This window comes from Macrotis lagotis, chromosome 4, assembly GCF_037893015.1.
Source record: "Macrotis lagotis isolate mMagLag1 chromosome 4, bilby.v1.9.chrom.fasta, whole genome shotgun sequence".
Taxonomy (NCBI): Eukaryota; Metazoa; Chordata; class Mammalia; order Peramelemorphia; family Peramelidae; genus Macrotis; species Macrotis lagotis.
Window position 1 is genome coordinate 189,164,659 of NC_133661.1, and position 18,574 is coordinate 189,183,232.

Consider the following 18,574-nt stretch of genomic DNA (forward strand, 5'->3'; position numbering starts at 1 on the left):
AGTGATGCCATTTTGGTCCTCTTTGACAAAAAGAACAACAACCAGTCAACCAAACTTCACTATTATTACCTTGCCTTATATATCATTTGATACCACTGACACAGTACCATGAGTGTGAACTATAATGGCATTTTTTTTGTTCTTATATCCAATTTGCAGTGTGGACTACATAGGCTAAATAATCAATTTATCTCAACTCTCCCTATTCATCTGACTGCTATAATATGAATAGATAAAACATGCAATGAATATTGTTCCAAATTCTGTTATTAATTACCTAGCATTTCTATTTTACTCAGAACAATATATATATATATATATATATATATATATATATATATATATATATGTATGTATATACACACACACACACGTATATATACATATATATACATATATATATATATATATATATATATATAGGCTTCATATCAGTGGATTCTTGTAAATATGTCTTGTCATTGTTCCTTTGAAATATGTCTATATAGGGGCGGCTAGGTGGCGCAGTGGAGTCAGGAGTACCTGGGTTCAAATCTGGTCTCAGACACTTAATAATTACCTAGCTGTGTGGCCTTGGGCAAGCCACTTAACCCCATTTGCCTTGCAAAAACCTAAGAAAATAAAATATAAAAAAAAAAGAAATATGTCTATATAACTAACCCCTATGCATCTCAGGCCTGGATTGTGAAATATGAGTTAGATACCTATAGTCTTACAAAGTCATACTGATTGATATAAAATAAACATTGTTCACCATTTCTTACTCTTCTTTTTTTTTGATGTGATAGGAGAATTTGGCAGAAAGTCTCCATTCCTTAAATAAAGGCTTCTAAAAAATTCCACACATCATTATTTTTTCTCTGTTGATAATCATATTTCAAGTAAACTGTATTTATGATTATATCAAAAGAAAATACAAGTAGAGGCTAAGCTACAAGAGAAGTTAGAGATCAAGACAGTTTTTATATACAAATCTTTTTCTTTGTATTTGGCTGCAATTTAAAATTCTAAAATTAAATTTAATTCCAGGTAATAAATTATTTTAAAAGTACACACACAAATGCAATCAATCATATGTAGCTATATATATATATATATAAAACCAAAACACATATCTAAAATATTAATATAGAAGAATTTGTTAATATAATTTATTTTTGAAAAATAAACATATTTTATAATGTATTACAAATAGCAAATATTCATTCAGAGAAGGAATTTTTCCTGTTTGCATAGTGAATTTTTTTATCATTATGAACATTATCTAGAACATGGGAGTCCAGCCGTTTAGCTCCTCTTACCTGCATCACCCAACACAAACTTGTCATGGGTCACATATAGAATTTACCATTTATTTTTGACTACAATGTAATATATTTTACCAATGACTATAATATAAATAAGGGAAGAAACTATGAGCTTTGAGGGCTTCATGTGGTCTGTGAGACAAAGACTGGACACACTTGAACTACAGTATTGGCCTAGAACTGATGTGCCGACTTCTCAGTCTAATTATGGCAGCTTTCATCTCCTGATTCCTTAAACTATAGATAATTGGATTCAGGAGAGGAGTAATAACAGAGAAAAACACTGAGAGGAATTTATCCAATGCATAACTGCTAACTGGCCAGGCATAGATTAAGATAAGTGGTCCAAAGAAGAGGGTAACAACTGTGATGTGAGCGGACAGTGTGGACAGAGCCTTAGAAAGTCCACCAGAGGAGCGATGATAGACAGTGAGCAAGATGACAGTATAGGAGACAAGCAAAAGGATGAAGCAAATCAATGAGAGAAGTCCACTGTCAGCAATAACAAGGAGGTCCAGTATATAGGTATCAGTACAGGCAAGACTCATCACCAGGGGAAGGTCACAAAAAACATCATCAATCACATTAGGACCACAGAAGGGTAGAGTCACCACAAAGGCCATTTGGCTCATGGTGTGCACAAAGCCAACAACCCATGAGAGAAACACACTTCCTAAAAGAATTTGTCGGTTCATAATAGTCGTATAATGGAGAGGTTTACAGATTGCAACATATCGATCTATAGCCATCATTACAAGTAGACTCATTTCACTGCCTCCCAAGAGGTGAACTAAAAACATCTGTGCCATACAACCCCATAATGAGATAGTTTTCCTCTCCCTGAAGAAGTCTGCAATCATCTTGGGTACAGTAACAGTGGAAAGGGTCATATCAAGGAAAGAGAGATTGCCAAGGAGGAAATACATAGGAGTAGAATGCAAGTGGGAGTCAAAGGCCACAATCAGTATAATGAGACTGTTTCCAACCATGATTGATGTATAGGCCAGGAAGAAGATCATAAAAAAGAAGATCTCAAGTTCCCAAGAATTGGTAAGACCTAACAAAATAAATTCATTTATCATAGAGTTATTCTTCATCTTCACCTACTTGATTTATTTCAAGGATCCAGAAGTTGTCTGAAAGGAAGAATCTAGAAAAGAAAGAGTGTGAAGGGAGTGTTTTATTATTATTAAAAAGTATGGAAAGTAGATTTTTATTTAATACAGAAAATATTGATTAAGAATTCTTTGAAATATATCTTCAAGGACTTAGGTATTGCTTAGGTATGGCTTTGGGGAGGGGCAGTTAGGGATAAAAATCAAAAAACAATCAGAGTAGCTTACATACACTTTGGAGAAATGATATATTGTGTCTTCACAGGCTTGAACATTTTGTTAGAATGAAATAATCACAATTTGCTAACTGAATCTCAATTTTCTTGCCATCAGACTTGAAGCAAAAAAAAGCACCAAATGGCTTATAAGTTTATTTCCATTTTTGATCTACAATCCTCTCTTCCTAATGATTACCTATAAGCTATCAATTGCTTTTCACCTAAAGATGTAGAACACAATAGTTTTCTGTAAAATGATCAAAATAGTCCCCATAGACAGAGATTTCTTGACCAATGACACTCATATGAACTACAATATCAGATTGATCTTTGATTCTAATAAATGGATGCTGATAATTGTTAAGAAAATATTCTCATGCTTTTAAATGTCCAGGGAATATTTTTCTATAAACCTATATTTAACATTTAGATCCTTAGCTACTATCTATCCTTCTCATATTATTAATTTAGACTCTAAGTAAAATTATATAGACAGTATTTTTAATTTATATTTATTCTATTGAATTATATGAATCTATGTACATGCATGTATATAATTGATATTATGCATTATATATGTAAATATGATATATGGTAATCATCAATCCTTGTTTTTTCCTAATATGCAAAGTACCTAGCAAGATTGCTAGCACATAGCATACTAATTTAATTCATCCTTCCTCTGTAGTGACTCATTTAATCTTATTACTCAGGAAGAATATTTTTATTGAAATTAATAAATTGAAAAAGTATTGAAAGTATTATACTTAAAATAATGTGGAGTAACAAAATTTTTATGTCTATTAGTCCATATTTTATTATGTTAACTATCCCTTACACTTGAAATAGTTGGGAGAGGATAGAACTTGACCCTGGCCAAAAAAAAAATCAATACAGACAATGAGACTGAAGGCATGAGCAAATAGGAAAAAATCTCAAACACAATAAAAAAAATATATCATGAGTCAGAAGTTCAATAAGTAGGTGTAGAAGAGAATAATTCAAAATGAAGTAAAATTGTACCCTAGGAAAGATGAATTTTCCATAGGGACTACAAGCCTGCATAGAAGAAATTAATCAAAAAATATAATCAAATTAGAATTATTGAGGAAAACATCAGAAGAAAAATGCATAGCATAGAAAAGAAGTTCAAATAGAGAAAGAGGAAATAAATGAATTGGGTGTGCAACTAAAACAGCTTTAAAAAGAGCAAATTAAGGGGCAGCTAGGTGGTACAGTGGATAGAGCACCAATCCTGGAGTCAGGAGTACCTGGGTTCAAATCCAACCTCAAACACTTAATAATTACCTAGCTGTGTGGCCTTGAGTAAGCTACTTAGCCCCATTTGACTTGCAAAATAAATTAAAAAAAAGAGCAAATTAAAGATCTCTACCTAAATATCAAATTAGAAATTCTGAAAATCAAGGGAGTGATCAATAAAATTGAAAGAAAACCATTTATCTCATAAATAAATCTAAGAGTTGGTTTTATGAAAAAGCCAATAAAATGGACAAACCTCTGGTTAATATAATTTTTTTAAAAACAGAGAAGATAACCAAATTACCAGTGTCAAAAATGAAAAAGATGAATGAACTAACCATCAATGAGGAGGAATTAAAAATAATAATTTGGAAATATCTTGCCAAACTATATGCTAGTATATCTGATAACCTGAATGAAATACATATTTACATAAATACAAACTGACCAGATTAACAGAAGAGGAAATAAAATGCTTAAATAGCCCCATTTAAGAAATCAAAATTGAAGAAACCATCAATAAACTCCCTAAGGAAAAAATTGCCCAAGGCCAGATGGAATTACAAGTGAATTCCCCCTAACATTAAGGAACAATAGATTCCTATACTACATAAACTATTTAAAAAAAATAGAAGAAGGAGTTCTTCAAAACACTTTTTTATGATACCAACATGATGCTGATACCTAAATCAGGAAGAACCAAAAAAGAAAAAGAAATTTATAGACCAATCTCCCTCATGAATATTGATACAAACATGTCATTGCTAAGATAATGAATCATGATCAGGTGGCACTTACATCAGATAGGCAGGGATGGTTCAATATTAGGAAAACAATCAACATAATTGAACATATCAAAAACAAAAACCAACAGAAATCATATGATTATCTCAATAGATGCTGGAAAAGCCTTTGATTAAATACAACATCCATTTAAAATTAAAAGAAAATTTAGGAATAAATGGAGTTTTCCTTAAAATAGTAAATAGCATTTACCTAGATGTGTGTGTCCTTGGGCAAGTCACTTAACCACAATGCCTTGGGGAAAAAAAAACAAAAAACAAAACAAAACAAAAAAAATGTGTCAGTTAACTCAAAATAAAAATTCCAAATTGAAAATAAGATTAAGTTATGCAACCAGATTTGAGAAGAAAAAAATATTACTGTAGAAGGAAAAATACAGAGAGGAATGAATTAAAAAGGAATGAAAGAATCACATTAAATTATGCCATAATTATGATAATGAAAAATAAACATTTTAACGGTTTGCCAAAAAGGAAACAAAAGCATTTTCTACATAAGCATAATATCCTGAAAAAATAACATAGACCTACAAGCAAAAAATAAATTTTTAATAGAGATAAGAGAGATAGAGACAGAGACCAATAGATTCAGATGAGAATTACAGAGTTAGAGGGAGAGAGAGAGAAATGAGAATATACACAATTATAAATATATACACCTGCATATTCATAAATACACATATACATATATGCATATTATATAAATATATGCATATACAATTATAAACATAAACATATATTATATAAGTTATATAATTATATACATAAAATATGTAATTAACATATATTTTATTATAAAGTAATAGAGCAAAATATCTAATAATATATATTATTAATTATATTTTGATATGTTATATGTAATAAATTATGTAATTTATTTTAAATATATACATATAATAAAGAAACATGTATATAAATTTAATTGTAGATATAAATATATAGATAATTTTCTCCTATGGTAGGATTTTTATTATCTCTTGATAAATAAATTCCTTTACCACTGCAAAACAGCATGCTTTGGGGAATGTATATTTCTAGAATTTTCCAGAATAACATAATTCATATGCATACAAAGTAGGACTGAAGCCAAGTTGTCCAGTCTCTAGAGTCAGTTGTGTAGCCTGGTTAAGAAATACTAAATGTCTGAATCATAATCTAGTACTTCTGTTTTAATAGAGGAGAAGAGACAATGTTCTTCCTATGTTAGATGGTCTGAGCAAGTGAAGAAAGATAATATAGTTCATTGTTTCATGATTTGTTGGTTTTAAAAAAAGAAAAAGGAAGGAAAAAAAGAATACACAAGGGAAAATAGAAAAAAAGTTAAATTTTTTTGAAAATTAAACAGAAGACTATAGCACTTCACTTTTATCTGAGCTGGGCACAAGAAGATTTAACTCTGTCTCTCTCTCTCTCTCTCTCTCTCTCTCTCTCTCTCTCTCTCTCTCTCTCTCTCTCTGTCTCCTTTTATCTTTCTCTCTGTCTTATTGTCTCTGTTCCTCCCTCCCCCATACATATACACAATGCAGCCACAGAAACAGGGAATTTTATATATACATATATATAGATAGATAGATAGATAGATAGATAGATAGATAGATAGATAGATAGATACCCTAATTTCCACAAAGAAATAGAAGGGAAAAGGCAAGCTTGAAAAAAGATAATGCCAGGTTTAAGAAGCAGGGTAGGGTTGAGGAAGGAATATGCTAGCAAAAAAACTTCAATTGCAGAGAACAATTCATAAGGAGGAGATGAAAAGTAAAGAAGTAATACAGAAAGGATTAGATCATTTCATTACACATTACTTTGTTGTTCCAAACGGTTTTCTTCTCTCTGTCATTTTTCTTTTTGATGAGAGAAAGGGGTATAAATGGGGGAAAAGATAGTAAAATGATAAGGGCATATGATTAAAGTGAAAACACGATTGCATTCATAAATCTAGAAGGAAATAGAATGCCCTTACATGAAAAATAAATAAATTAATGGAAGGATAGATAGATGGTTCAATAATGAATGATTAAATGAAGGCATGCATGAATGAATGAATAAATAAATAAATAAATATATTGTACTTGGAATCAAAAAGAACTGAGTTTTGCAGATACTTCCTAGCTCTATTACCTTAGGCAAATCACCTTAATTTAACTCAGTCTCTGGTGATTCATATATGAAATGGGACTGTGGTGGAACTGTGGTCAGGATCAAATAAGATAATATCTGTACAATCCTTTGTGAACCTTAAAGCATATTTATTATGAAGAACTTTTGATGTTTAACAAATAAATTTCTAATTTTAGGAAGATAACTTTAGAATCTTATACAAACTATGTTTGGTAATTGATTCAAGGGAAGTTTGAGAGGAAAAACTGAAAGTATTTGATCATTGATTAGATGAGTGGGGCAAGGGGAGAGGGATGAATAAACAAATAATTCTTAATTTTTCAGTCTCAGTTACTGGCTGACTAAGAAAATTATACCAATAATCATTAGGAGCTGAAATGAAGAACAAATCAGATATGGATGATTATTCATACCAAAGTACAAATTGCAAGAATATAAATTATGAGATGAGGAGACATGAAATGTTTTCCCTCCTTGTTATTTTCTTCCCAAATTTGAACTTCTATAAGTTTATCTTTATGACCCAATATGGAAAATTAGAGTTATTTTAGTCCCCTCTCTCTATTTATCTTCTTACCAATGCTAGTAACAAAAGTTCCTACACGTATATTTCTATAATATTAATTGAATCTGTCTCCTAGTTCCCATTTATAAAGATAATAGCTCTCATCATTTTTCATCTTGATGTTTATTGACTGAATTGAAGGAAATTGAATTGAACTATTTTAATAACTCCCTAAATGATTTTCTTATTTCCAGTCTATCTAATCTCCTATTTAGAATTATTTTTTCTGTTATGTATCATTTTAGCAGTCTGGTGAAACCTATGATCTCCTCAGTTTACTTGCAAATGCACTGAATAAAATTAATAGGTTGACAACGAAAACCCATTCTAATAAAATACATTAATCAAATATATTTAAAAAAACAAGTTCCGTCATCTTGAGTTAAATACCCCTGTTCTAATTTATTCTTTAACACAGATGACAAAATCATCCTCTTAAGTAAAATATTAGTCTCCATCTCAAACCCATCAGTGATTTCCTAGTGGCAACAGAATAAAATGGAATCAACTTAGCATTGCCTTTTAGGGACTTTCATGCTCCCAGTGTTACAACCTATCTGGCAAAAATAGAAGTCTAACTGTGTGTTTGCTCATTTCATCTTATTCTTCCCTGCCTTAACAAATTTGAAAGGCTTCCTTCATGCACAGAAAATTCTTACTCAGCATTTCTACTCATCAGCTCTAGTGCCCCTTATTCCATTAAACCTTCTCTGATCCACCCAGGTAAAAATTACCACATACTACTTGCTTTTTCTTGTTTTTCTAGTTTGTTCTTATCACATTTAACTTTCTATACTGATCTGAAACTTATATTTGTATATGGGAAAACAGCCTAAAAACCTGCTATCTCTAGAATTAGAAGAGAACTGGGTTCTAAATCTTTGTGACTATAAAGAATTCACTTGAATTCTTACAGTCTGTGACTGTGTGCAATTAGAATGACAGATATGATGCCTCTGTTATAGTGTTATTATACTCAACAACAAAATGGTACGTATTACATTTGTAATCACATATCAAATAATAATTTCAAAAGGATATCAGTTGGCTTGTATTTAGGTTATTTATATCCATTGCTCCATTTAAATAATTTATTTCATTTGTCATACACCAGTCTACAAAATCATAAAATAACAATTTCCATATTTGCCACAATGCCTAATAGAATCATAGTTTTAGAAGTAGAAGGGTTCTGGGTGTCCATGTTATTCTGATTGAAAACTTTGTCAAAGTAGAGACTATCTCATTTTTCATCTGTGTATCCACCATAATTTTAGCTATTAAATAGAATCTGTTAGGCAGCTAATAAATGTTTATAAAATTAAATTTAATCCAGAAGAAAAATGACTATATTTTGTATCTCCTTATTCTAAAGACCCCTAAAATAGTTATATAGATAGTACTTGTAGATGAGTTTGTCTTCATTATCCTTCATTGGTAAGTTGATCTTTGCTATTCAGTGGACAAATCTATATGGATATCTGTTACATGACTATGATACAAAACTTCCTGTATAATGTAGTCATTCAACCTACCACCCCTGGATGAAGACATCAAAGAACAAACTCTCCAATGAGACACAGACACAATGAAGTTGATGGATTTTCTGTGGTTCCAAGAAGAAAAACAAATATAAATTCCTAAATAGGCAGGAAAAAATAGAAACACTTTTAGATAATAATGAGCATAGAAGAATCAATAACAAATTCTCATGGGAATTATTAGGATGCCACACTGGTTTTCCCTAGGCTTCAAGAGAAAGATTTGTTGTCTGGTTATTAAAGTGGATGTAAATTTCACCAAAGGGAAAAACATATTATTATTATCATTATTATTATTATTATTATTATTATTATTATATGCTTCAGAAAATATTCATCTATGTAATACATTTGAGGAATAAAAGAGAATATTTATATTTATTGAAAACAGATTAGAATGGGGCTTTATTATATAGAATAGAAGCTTCCACTGAAATCTTTAAAATTCCTTGGTTCAATCAATATAATCACCAGTAGTTAGCCAAGATCAAAATATTGAATTTATCTATGATTATTATCTATATTACTTTCCCAAATCATTCTTTTTCTATAACTGTTTCCCTCATTTCTTCCTTGAAATTACTACTGCTTTATTAACCAGACTATTTTATAAGCTTCCAAATTTTTCTACTGCCCTCAAATTTCTTTCCTCTCCAATTTATCTTCCCATATTGCCACCAAAAATATTTTCCTAAAACATGGGCCAGAACCAAAAATCAGAATTTAAATGGATAGGGGGTCAATAATGGTGAATTCCTTACATAAATCTGTCTTTAGTTTCAATCCCTTCCTAAAATTACTTTAAAAAATTCAGAATCTTTTTATTTTTTGCTTTTCCTTATCCTTAGGACTATTTCCAACATATCAGAAGTTGACTCATTCCTGATACTCTATTCAAACATATAAAAATATACTCCATTCCCAAGTAAGCACTCAGAATTTCCTGATATTTTATAATAGTAATAGTAATGGTAATGATGATTACTATAATTTATATAATATTTTAATTTGAAATTGTTTTACAAATATTTTTGATCCTCTCAGTAATTCTGTGAAATAACTTTTATTATTCCTATGTTTACAGATGAGGAAACTGAAGCCAAGTTAAATTATTAAATAAATTGCTAAATTCACAGATAATATGAGATCTGATGCTGAGGGAAGGGAGCAAGAGAACAATGGACACATTAACAACAACATTATGAGATCATCAGCCTTGATGAAAGCAGCTCCTCTCATCAGTTCAAAGAGTTAGGATGATTGTATAACTGTATTAGATCAGCTATGGACAAAGTTATGTTATCCCTATCCAGAGAAAGAAAAGCAGAACAAACCAAAACACACACACACACACACACACACACACACACACACACACACACACATGCACACACATACACACTAAAAACAAGCCTTTAGAATCTGATGAACACTTTATAAAAATTATCTCTATTTTATCTCTTTCCCTTAATCCTAATTCCTCATAACAAAAATAACTAATCTGTAAGCATGCTTATCAAAAATAAATACATACACTGCTTACCTGACTATATGCTGCTGAGGAGAGGGGAGTGCGACAGGAGGGTGGAAGGAAATTTTGTGACTTAAAAATATATATGTGCATATAGATGAAAATAAATTTAAAAAGAACATAAAAATAAGACTCACAGATAGTAAAGTTGCAAGTACATATTTCATCTTAGATTTTTTAGATTGTAGATCTTATACTCTATTTGCTATATTGTTAGAGGCTACTCAAGCAAGTTTGGGAAGAGAGGCCAGTTATGGCCAAATAACCTAAGCTCTGGTGACCCTTGAGTTGAAAGCGTCCACGGAACCTTGATTTGATAACACAACTGCATCAGTTCGTGGCTTCACTATTCAATAAGACCTGTTTCCAAACTTTTTGATCTGGGTCACATCCTGCACGGTTAATTCTTGCCCATAACAAAGTTAAATCATTGTTTTTATCCTGTATGCTAATTTTCTGGTTTTCTTCTATAAGAACTGTTTGATGTTTTCAATAAATGGACTCTGTCAGATGTCCTTCTGATATCCCCCACCTGAATGTATATGTATTTCCTTTACTCCCCTGAACTGAATGGATTCACTGCTGGTCAGGGTATTGCAACATTTGGTGCTCTTAATGTGGGGCAGGAGTGGGACTTAAAGCCATCCAGCAGTTGAGATAGTCCTTCAGGAGAAGGAAAAACCCCTGGTAAAGCTGTGGAGGAATCCTAGGATCAGGTAGTGGGGAAGGCTTTGAGTAGAGCAGTTCTGCAGCGGCAGCTTTTTTCCTGTTTTCCAAGTGGGCATAATGGGTGTAATGGGGAAAGAAATCTCCAAGGAATAAAAAAAGCCAAACCAGGACGCAAATGTCTTAAAGAAACTGGCTAAAAAGAATGACTTAAAAATTATCACAAAACAAAACTGATAAGTCTTTACAGACTGTTTATGGTACCAGGAAAGAGGAATTGAGCTTAGAAGGTACTTTGATTGGAACATATAAATGGATATTAATATAATAAAATGCTGTTGAATTTTTCTCTTCCATGCTTCTTCACTGTAATTCTGCCAGAATATCCCCCCCTCCCTCTCCACAGCTTATCTGTTTTTGCAATCTGGCTCTTATCTTTTGACCTTGAAATTACTAGACAGAGAGACAGAGAGAGAGAGAGAGAGAGAGAGAGAGAGAGAGACAGACAGAGAGAGAGAATTATTTCATAAAGATTTGAATAAACAAGTGGTAAAAAAGAAAATTTATTTGGAGTTAATAGAATCAGGCAAGACAGTGCATATTACCAAATATATATATATATATTTGGTAATATGCACATATATATATATATATATATATATGTCATAAAAAGAAATGCTATTTTTAAAAGTTTTGGGGAAATAAATTCCATAAAGACAAGAGAGTCAGGCTAATTCTAAAGTATATAATTTGGGTACTAGTAATGCCAAAAAAAAATAAATAAAAGAAATAAGGGAAATCGAAATAGTTAATCTTTTACCATAATGATATAATCACATTATAGCTTCAGAAGTTTATCAATATAGATTCTGATAATGTTAGTTATTACAGAAATTTATGGATCAAGTGATTATTTACAAACAGAAGATCCTCCTCCCCAGAAACGACTTAAGACTTATCCCTTTAGAAAGAAGTTATTTGGTTTACCCTAAATTAAGAAGGGAGACAGGGGATATTCCAATTAGACTGAGAAAGTTTTAAATGACTGTGTGCTTTCTCAAAAGATAGACTAGGTAAAATCCATAAGTGGGTAATATTAATACCCTTTTATGTAAAAATCTATTGTGACATATAAAATGTCCTATGTGCTTTCCCTACAGTGAAAACTTTATGGGGTTTCCCCAAAAGTTTGGGGGCCTCTCTGGGTCAATGTGCTCTGATTCTGTTTATGTGTTTTCTATGTGTTTATATTAGGGAAGAATATATAGATCTGAGCAAAGAAATTGTATGATTGGTTGTTTTCTCCATCTGTAATTGGTATTATTTCTGTTTACAGCTTTGTTGTAATTATGATATTGATAATTTGTTTCTCATTTCAAAAACTATCTTTGCTCTAAGGAAGAGTATGACTTTCATGTTCAAGATGGTAAAAACCAAAGTATGGTACAAATGCACGACTTACCATGTTTTTGGTGAATTACTTCAATGAAAGGAGAACCACCCATCTGTAAGGTTTAAGAGATGTATTACTTGTTTTGTAGTTGGAGTTATTATGATTGTATTGCTTATAGCCTCATCTGTATCACTTGCCCTGTCTATATCTTATATACATCCAACCCACTTCGAGCACTGGGCCCATAGTACTATGCAACTATGTCTTATATTAATGCTGTTTGTGCGTCTCTTTTGTTGCTTACCAAGTTTTTCCAAAGTATATTATTCTTTTTAACCAAAGCCACTATATATACTATCAATAAAATTCACGATCATGTTACACAGATTGAGCATCAGGTTGGGCAATTGTGAGTTTGTTTGCTGTGTAAACAGAAAAGAGGAAAGTGTAAGAGACTACTCAAGGGATTTTGGGATAAGAGGTCAGTTACTGCCAAATAACCTAAGTTCTGGTGATCCTTGAGTTGAAACTTCCAAGGAACTCTGATTTGATAACACAACTGCACTATTCGTGGCCTCACTATTTGATAAGAACTGTTTCTGAACTTTTTGACCTGGGTCACAACCTGCTGGGCTAATTCCTGCCCATAACAAAGTTACATCATTATTTTTATCCTGTATGCTAATTTTGTGGTTTTCTTCTATAAGAACTGTTTGATGTTTTCAATAAATGGACTCTATCAGATGTCCTGCTGACATTCCCCACCTGAGTGTATATGTGTTTCCCTTTCACTCCTTATCTGAATGTATCCCCTGCTGGTCAAGGGATTACAACACTATAGCACTTCTCTGTATTTAGTACAGTTTTTATTTAACCTGAGAGAAAATGGAAATGAGAAATAACTCTAGGTAGGAAAATTAAAAAAAAAAAGGAAATGTTTTAGGATCTTTAGAGAAAATTAACTAGCCCACCTATCTCAAAGTAGGTACTTAAATACTTGCCTATTGACTGGCATCTCCAATATTTCGGTCTTTCAATCTGTAAAAGGGTCAAACACTCAGAGTGAGAGTCTACTCTTTTCTATCATGGAATCAAGCAGACTATATAAGTTAGAGGAGCACTGAGTGACAAATTCTATATTTGCTATTCTACATTAATCCTCTTTCTTCTACTGTTGCATCTCAGTAAGTTGATGTAGGTAAGTGTTGCAGTTGATAAAATTCAGGGGCTGGAGTCAGGAAAATTTGAGTTTGAATATGGTCTTATACATTCTCTTGCTAAAGAACCCTGAGCAAGATATTTCACTTCAGGCTTCTAAACTGTAAAATGGCGATATTAATAAACTTTTCCCATCATGATCATGAAGAAAATAATTAGATAATATTTGTAACATGATTAACACTACCTAGGATGTAGTAGGGAATTCATAAGTGACTGTTCCCATCCTTAATTGACTCCTTTTTGATCCAGGGCTTTCACCACATGATACAGGAATGCCTTTGATTGGTCATTTTGTCAAAAGAAATACATTAAATATCTATTAAATTAAGAGCATTAAAATATTAATTGTCTTCCTATGCACTATGGATAAAAATGCAAATGCATAAAATTTCTGCCTTCAAGAAATTTAATTTCCAAAAAGGGTATAGACTATGACTACAGATATATGAAGGTTACAAAGAAAGTCAATGCATAATGGTGGAGGGAGGAGAACATTGTAAGAACCCAGGCATAAAACAAAATGAGATGTTATGTGAAGGGAAAGGCAAGCAGGTCAGTTTAACTGAAGCACATAAATAGTTGGGTGGTAGCAGGTCAACTTGGAAAGATAGATTGGAAAACTGGAAAAAACCATAAAACTTGAAAATGGACATTTTTGGAAGTTTAGGAATAGAGATGTACTAATATCTGCTGGTAGAACTGCCAATTTGTCAAAACATATAGAAAACATCTTTGAATTTTACCTTAAATGCCATTAAATCATATGTACTCCTTGACCCTTAAATACAATTACCAGCATATTACTCAAAAGAAGTCAAAGACATAGGGGAAAGCACCCAAATATATAATTACTTTTTGTTGTAAAAAAATTGGAAACAACATAGACAAAATTCCACTGGGGAAATGATTGAACAAAACTTGACAAATGAACATAAGGGAAAATGACAGTGGTACAAGAAATAATAAATATGATGAATTCAGAGGAAATTAAGATTTTAATAAACTTTAAATAAAATAACTGATACAGAATAAAATGAGCAGAACCAGGAGCATAGTTTACTTGTAACTTGTAGGTAGCACATGGGTAATGTCTTCGATTTGTGGTCAACACAAATTGAGTTCAAATCTTCCCTTAGATAGATACTAGTGGTGAAGCTTGGGCAAGTCATAACCTCTCTCTGGCTCAATTTTCTCATCTGTGAAATAATTTAAAAAGTTGCACCTAACTCATAGGGATGTTGTGAAGAGAAAAAGATTAAACATATTTTATGTGCTTTAAAAACAATGAAGCATTACATAAATACTAACTAGCAAAATCATTGTAATATAAAGGAAAATAATTTTCCTATGTCAGAACTTTGATCTGTGAAGTGAATAGTGATGACTACAATAAATGAATGATGAAGTAGTATTTAGAGATGATGAAGTTGAAATTCAGATTTCAAGATACATTTAAAGAAATATATAAGTCAAAAATCTAGAGGGAATGTCAAGCATATTTTTCACCCACCTTTTCATTGTTTAATATTGCATGATTATATGGAACAAGCTTAAAAATATGAAAGGAATGAGTCTCAGTCTTCCTAATACATATCACTAAAAATATGTCACTTCTTAAATCAAAACTTGATCAAAGACTCACTTTTCCTCTGATTAAGGGGTCTTATTTTGATACTGGGAATATCTAGTCCTGGATACAACTTCTTTCTTAAGTTCACATATTGTCCAAAACAACTGAAGTTTTCCCAAATTACTGAGATTCTCCATTAGAATGGGGGTTGTTTGGTAACATGAACTGTCTTTTGTCATTCTCATTATCATCAGTATTTAGCATAGAGCATGCCACATACTAAATACTTGATATATGTTGATTGATTGATGCTCTGACTTTCAGCAGACCTCTGGTTCCCACCCTTGCAGGCTCCAATTCACTCCTTTCTCAAATTCTTCTGAAACAACATTTTTCATAGAAAATATGTGTGATCAAATAACTCTCATGGATGTTGGTGGGGAAATGACACTTGGATATTTGACCATTTAAAAACAATATGACATTTTTTCTACATTTTAGCCTAGAATTCACTCTACAGAGAATCAGAATATTTGCCTGCTCTTTTTCCCCTCCTTTGTACTTCCATAACTTCACCTTTATTTTATCCTTGCATTCATACTCATAACCTTCCAAACTAAAATCTGTATTTCCACAAGTTTTGCAAAAAAAGCATTTTTTTCAGTTTCTTTCCTAATGTGAGAGACAGCTGGGTGGCTCACTGGATAGAGCACTGGGCCTGATAGCAGAAATTTATTAGCAATGTGATCCTGGGATAGTTACTTAACTTCTGTTTGCATCAAACACTGGAGAGAGAGTAATAATAATCCACTATCTTAGAAATAAAATTTCTCTTACATGATATGATCTACTGGCTCACAAAGAGTAGGACATGACTGAATGACAGAAAGCAACATCCTAATTTTAAAAAATGCATTAGGAAATAAAACTAAAACAAGAAAAATGATATTTCTATTAGTTCAAAAAACAAAATCTTTCATGCATAAAAATTTTGCATAAAAGAAGACATTTAATATACTATCATCTTAAATTTATATCTGTATAAAGTCTTGGAGATCAAACTGAGTATGTGTATCATATATGAAATTTTTAAAGGATATTATTTCAACATGTGACTCGGAAATACCTGTGAACTACCTTCATGAAAGAATAAATGAAGACAATATACTCTGTAGACATGGACATTTCCCTTCATCCAAGTATTGTGGTCCTTAAGGCAGCTGGGACTTTCTACCTGTCCCAAAACTAAACTTTTTAACATGTATTGCCAATTAAAATGTGAACTTCTTACCAATGAAGCCATCTCAATTTTCTGTTTGCTCCTAAAGAATGGTGCAATTATTTTAATATAATAATTAATTAAATAAATATTTCTCATAATAAAAAGGGAAAATACCCACCTGCATAAAAATATCAATAGCAGTTCTTTTGGTCATGTCAAAGAATTGGAAATTGTGGGGATGTTCATCAATTAGGGCATGGCTGAACATGTTATGGCATATGAATGTTATGAAGTTTTGTTGTTCTGTAAGAAATCATGAGTGACTGGACTTTTAAAACACTGGAAAGACTTACATGAACTGATGCTGAATGAGGTGAGCAAAACCAGGAGAACCTTGTTCATATTAATGGCAACATCATGAGATGGATTAATTATGAAGGACACAATTTCTTTCAGCACGTCAGTGATCGAAGACAGCACTTAGAGAACTGTTAAGAAAGGAACACTATAGAGTCTGAATGAAGAGTAAAGCATTTTATGTTCACTTTTTTAAATTTCATCTATGTTTTTTCTTTTTCTTATGTTGTTCCCCCTTAATTCTAATTCCTTTTTCACAACATGACCCAGTGTGGAAATGGCTATACAAAAAGGGTAAGATCAATATGGAACTAATAAACTTGAAGATGAATGAATGTTGGAAACAATGTTTTCATGTAACTAGAAAAAAATTAAATTTGAAATAACTTAAAATTCAAAAAAAATGATTTATCATTCATCATACATTTCTTTAGCATTGATGTTCTTTGTTCAATCAACATGAGGAAGCCTCGAAGGTACCCAGGCTGGGTTCCACTCGAATTAATTCTGCAAACCATTGTTCAAGGTTTGAAAGTGACTTCAGGTGACTGAATGTTGTACTTTCAGTACCAGTCTTGATGTTGCTAAAAGGACTGGCGAAAGCAGGAAGCTATAACACCCTTTTACTTTACTTGGCTTGTCTTCATTGCTGTCTTCTTTTTCCAACATGGATGGCTTGCTATGGCCCCTAATGGTGACCAATGTCTTTAGCAACCACTATAACTTTGATTGTCACAGATAATAGTTAAAAATTGATCTTTCTGTAGATATCTTTAGAGAAATGAATTGGGTTGTGCAGGAACTATATTCACATTTTTATATAGGCATTGACTTTCCAAGGGCATGGAGATAGTTGTGTAGTTGGGCTAAGTTGGTTTCATTTCCTAAGTTACCTTCTTCCTTAGGTAAAGTCCTCTACTGCGCAGAAGGATTTGCACAATCTTTTTGAAGGCTAGTTCCTTCCCTTAGGGATTATCTCTAATTAATCAGGAATATAGCTTCTTTGTATATAGTGGCATGGCATTAATAAATGCTTTTTTTTGCATTGACTTTTCTATTAAAATAATTCATTAAGTTTGAAAGTTGGAAAGTGCATTCTTGTTATGGTAAAGGATAGTACAGACTCATCTTAAAGAAAGAAGCTCAAGCGTTTGAGCAATTTTGTGGATAACAGATCTATTGTGATTTATTAAGGAAAAATTCTTATGACCTGGGCATATCTCTAGGTTTTAAGTTCACATCAAGGAAGGCAGTTTTGCCCTGCCATAAAATATTCCTTATAAGCATTAAAAGTGCGCCATGAGTTAGATATATAATAATACATTTTTTTATGATCTTAACTTTAGTTTTCGTTAGGGTCTATATAAATTAACAATTTGATGAAATATAACTCCATTCAGTCCTGAGTATGGACAAGTTCTGATTTTAGGGAGTTCTGTTTTATTTAAAAAGGTGAGAATATGTATGTATGTATGTATGTGTGTATGTGTATTGTGTTTATCTTAAAATATAGTGTACTTTGAAATCTGATGTTAATGGCCACATTATAGCACTGATAATTTTGAATTCTGGCTGCATCCTTTGTCTAAGATGGTGGTGATGTTTGTGATATATTATCAAAGAAGTCCATGACATCAGACATGTGATGTCATAACAAGGAAGTGAATTAGATTTGAGTGAAGGG

The 18,574-nt window shown here is 31.9% G+C and overlaps 1 protein-coding gene across 2 annotated transcripts; it reads right to left on the reverse strand.

Moving 5' to 3' along the window:
* Positions 1 to 1,468: 1,468 nt before the first annotated feature.
* LOC141520204 (olfactory receptor 4K13-like) lies at positions 1,469 to 9,793 on the reverse strand. 2 transcript variants are annotated; one of them, XM_074232005.1, is made up of 2 exons: positions 9,782 to 9,793; positions 1,469 to 2,398 (listed from the first exon to the last, which is right to left on the reverse strand). In XM_074232005.1, exons 1-2 carry the CDS (start codon positions 9,791 to 9,793, stop codon positions 1,469 to 1,471), a joined length of 942 nt encoding a protein of 313 aa, XP_074088106.1. The 2 variants fall into 2 exon arrangements, with proteins under 2 accessions (XP_074088106.1, XP_074088107.1); XM_074232006.1 differs by lacking the exon at positions 9,782 to 9,793 and having other exon boundaries at positions 1,469 to 2,404.
* Between the last annotated feature and the right edge of the window lie 8,781 nt (positions 9,794 to 18,574).